The 3,250-nt window shown below is 40.6% G+C and overlaps 1 protein-coding gene across 1 annotated transcript; it reads left to right on the top strand.

The window, feature by feature from the left end:
* Positions 1–540: 540 nt before the first annotated feature.
* LOC135700363 (alpha-protein kinase 1-like) lies at positions 541–2,581 on the top strand. Its single transcript, XM_065220853.1, has 2 exons — positions 541–1,067; positions 1,134–2,581. Exons 1-2 carry the CDS (start codon positions 736–738, stop codon positions 2,299–2,301), a joined length of 1,500 nt encoding a protein of 499 aa, XP_065076925.1. The 5' UTR covers positions 541–735; the 3' UTR covers positions 2,302–2,581.
* Positions 2,582–3,250: the final 669 nt, after the last annotated feature.

The following is a 3,250-nucleotide window of genomic DNA, read 5'->3' as shown; positions in this document are numbered from 1 at the left end:
TTAGATGAATATTTATAAAGAAAACTATAGTCCTTGTGACACATCGAAATTAGAAGAAGTTTAGTATGGCATAGATTACTATCATGCGACCGATAAAGAAATTATCTTAAATGTAAGTATCGATCAATAAAGGTTTTTAAATATATTCTTCGAAATCAAAGAAACTTGAAAGTAAAGATTTACCGACATTAATCTTTATTTTTGTATAAAAAACTTTGAAGAAGTTTCACGAATGGTTGGTCGGAGCCCGTCATGCCCGTCGGAGCCTATCATGTTTCACGCCAACTATATTTTACTAAAATTTAGTTTTTCGTTACTCGATTTAACTCTCAATTTTGTTTTCCAGCAAGAAAAAACACAACTTTTTAAGCTTTTTTGAATATTTTATTTTTGAGTGTGCTATAATAGTGCATTATCACCCCTCGGTTCTCATGATCGCAAAATGTGCTATTTTATTTTCATTGGGGCTCCTCCGAAGTTTCATTTTCTGTTTACATTTTATGCGAATCTGTCAACAAGAGGAAAAGAGATTGTTAGCAAAATATGAAAATTTAGCCGTAAGAATAAAGAAATTGTGAATAATATTATCTGCAATACAACAGTAATGGAATCTAAGACACATGCTAGCATAAATTAAAGTTCGTCATTCCGGTTAAAAGTGAAGTTAAGTGCATCCAAAGCGTGTGACAAATATCAAATAGTTCTGTCGTATTTGTGTCTCGGTCGAACTTTTCGATGGAAGCAACTTTCGTGCATCAGCAGCAAACCCTTCACCATGAAGAAGATCCGGACGTTTTGGCCGAGGACAACACCAGACCTTCGCTACCGGAGGATTTTCCAAACTTTCGTGATTTTCAGATCGAGAAAATGGTTCTGTACTTTCGAGTGGTAACTGATGGTTCCGAGCAGCGACTTCGGTTGGGTTTCAAGTGTAAACTCTGCGGGGAAGTGTTCAACAAGACGATGCAACTGTTGGGTCACATTCGGAACCATTTCGAGGAGAACCACAGCTGTAAGGACTGTGGAAAATACTTTTTCGACACGAATAAACTGAACATTCACAAAAGGTAAGTCGGTTTTGGATGGTGGTGTGGATGGTCACAGGATAATTAATTATTGATCATCTATTTCAGGGCAAAACATACCCAAGCACTGAAGTGTCAGCTGGGATGTCCAAGCTATACCACTTCAAACATCAAATGCCTGCAAACGCATTATTTGCGCTATCACTGTTTAAAGATAAGGCCTAAGGATATGAAAAAGATGGAAGAAACCCTTGGGACGCTCTACCGACAGAGTGGCAACGAAAGTAAAGTGAAAATGCAGCGTGAGATCATTGCAGATCAGCAACGGTCACTTCCCGTAACGCAGCAGATTCAGCCAGTAGAACCCGAGGAGGATGAAGAAGATGAAACGGAAGAACAGGAACCAGAGCAGGATGATGACGAATTTGATGAACCAGAAGACTATGGCCAAACGGTGGAGTGCTGTGTCTGTGATGTATACATCCCAAGTGAAGATGACCTGCGAGTTCACGAAGAAACTCACTGTAGTCCCTACACGTGTAAGATCTGCTTCAGTGCATACGAGCAGCTGGACGATGCTCGAAATCATTACGAATCACATGAGAAAACTCAAGTCATGCAAAATCCTGTTCAACTACAAACAGTAACACTAACGCCGGCAGTTAGCATCCACCATCAGCATCAGCCAACTTCCATTCCAATAGCGACTTCTTCCGGTCAACCGCAACAAGCTCCCACCATGACAACCATGTTGATCATGCACAACGGAACTCCCATTCTGATACCTGTGCAAACATTCGACAGCAGTCAGTTAGTTCCAGCCTTCCCTTCCCACACTGTACCAGCGCAAATCAACGCCCAACCAACGGCAGGCACGACTACGATCACTCCGATCACAACAGCCTGGCCCATCAATCACCTACTACCGGTGAATAATCAAATCGAAATCATTCCAATTCATCCCGCGCAAAATGCTGCCGCAGCTGGTGGATCCCACCAAACGGCCACTCTCAATCAAATCGGAACCGGTCAAGCGATTTCCCTTCAGAACATTATCAACTTAAAACAAGACCATCACCAGTCGGCGAATAACGGAGGAATCGTTATCACTCCCGTGACAACGATCGATCAACATCACTATCTGAGGCAGCAGCAAGCGTTACAAGCGCAACTACAGCTGCAACAGCAACAACAGTTACAATTACGGCAACAACAGCAACAGCAACAGCAGCAGCACCAACTTCTACAACAGCAACAATATCAACCACAATCGTAGGCTTGCTTGCGTATGACCGCGTGGATTAATGAAAAGTATTTAATGAACCTATTTATGTAAACGAGAACTGCTGATCCACTTTCGAATACGGCATCAGGTTCAAGTTTGGTTGTAGGAAGAGAAAAGTATCAAACTGTCGTAGTATTAGTATGCTTTTCGATACTAAGTTATTTTTATTTGTTTTATAGTTTATTGTAAAATCAAACATATTTAACTATTTTATTTAACAAACACGAACGCATATCGTGGAATGTGTAGTAAAGTCTGTTTTTTTTTGTGAACATCGGAGCCAATTCTGTCTGAATTGAGATCGAAAAAAGAACGGTCCTTGTCTCTTTAAAGCCTTTAAATTTTAGTCTTCACGAATCCGTGATATATTTTTTCCAACTCACACCATTGATTTGAAGTTTTAAGTATTCTGAGCTATAAACCGATGAGAAATATGATACATTTGCACCACAAATATTGATTTTAAACTTCTAGTTCTAGCTCCAGGTGTGCTCCAGGCTTTAGTATTAGTGATTTTTTCAACGGAGCATTATTCCAATGCTGGTACAATGAAATCACGCTGATTTGGAAACAAACTCCCTAAACTAAAATGAGTTTCACTTAAGATCATTTCACTAAGGTGGATCACTCAAACCCCATATGGAAGGCACAGTATTCATATTCTCGGAGGTTGGGAAGTAAATGAAATATAAAGGCGCATCCATGTCACGCGACAATGATGAAAAATCACCCCTCCCTTATTCGACATGCTTCATCCTATACCTATCTTATGCATTTGCTTGTTACTGATTTCTAATCTACCTCTCTCCCCTTAGAGCAACCGTAACGGTCGTTGTCATTTGCGCGACTATTTTAACAGCGCACAGCGCTCTCATTTTAGTTTAGTCACTCTTCTCCACACCGGTCGCTGCTATCGCGGTTATCAATTTACTCGCCGTAG

This window comes from Ochlerotatus camptorhynchus, unplaced genomic scaffold (assembly GCF_037179485.1).
Source record: "Ochlerotatus camptorhynchus isolate MF236.1 unplaced genomic scaffold, CSIRO-AGI_Acam_v1.1 ptg000135l, whole genome shotgun sequence".
NCBI lineage: Eukaryota > Metazoa > Arthropoda > Insecta > Diptera > Culicidae > Ochlerotatus > Ochlerotatus camptorhynchus.
The sequence above is the reverse complement of the archived record's forward strand: the minus strand, read 5'-3'. Positions and strand labels throughout refer to the sequence as shown.

Coding starts and splice junctions, on each gene's coding strand:
- LOC135700363 (XM_065220853.1), top strand. CDS start 736: ATGGAAGCAACTTTCGTGCATCAGCAGCAAACCCTTCACCATGAAGAA. Junction 1,068..1,133: donor AAACTGAACATTCACAAAAG/GTAAGTCGGTTT, acceptor CATCTATTTCAG/GGCAAAACATACCCAAGCAC.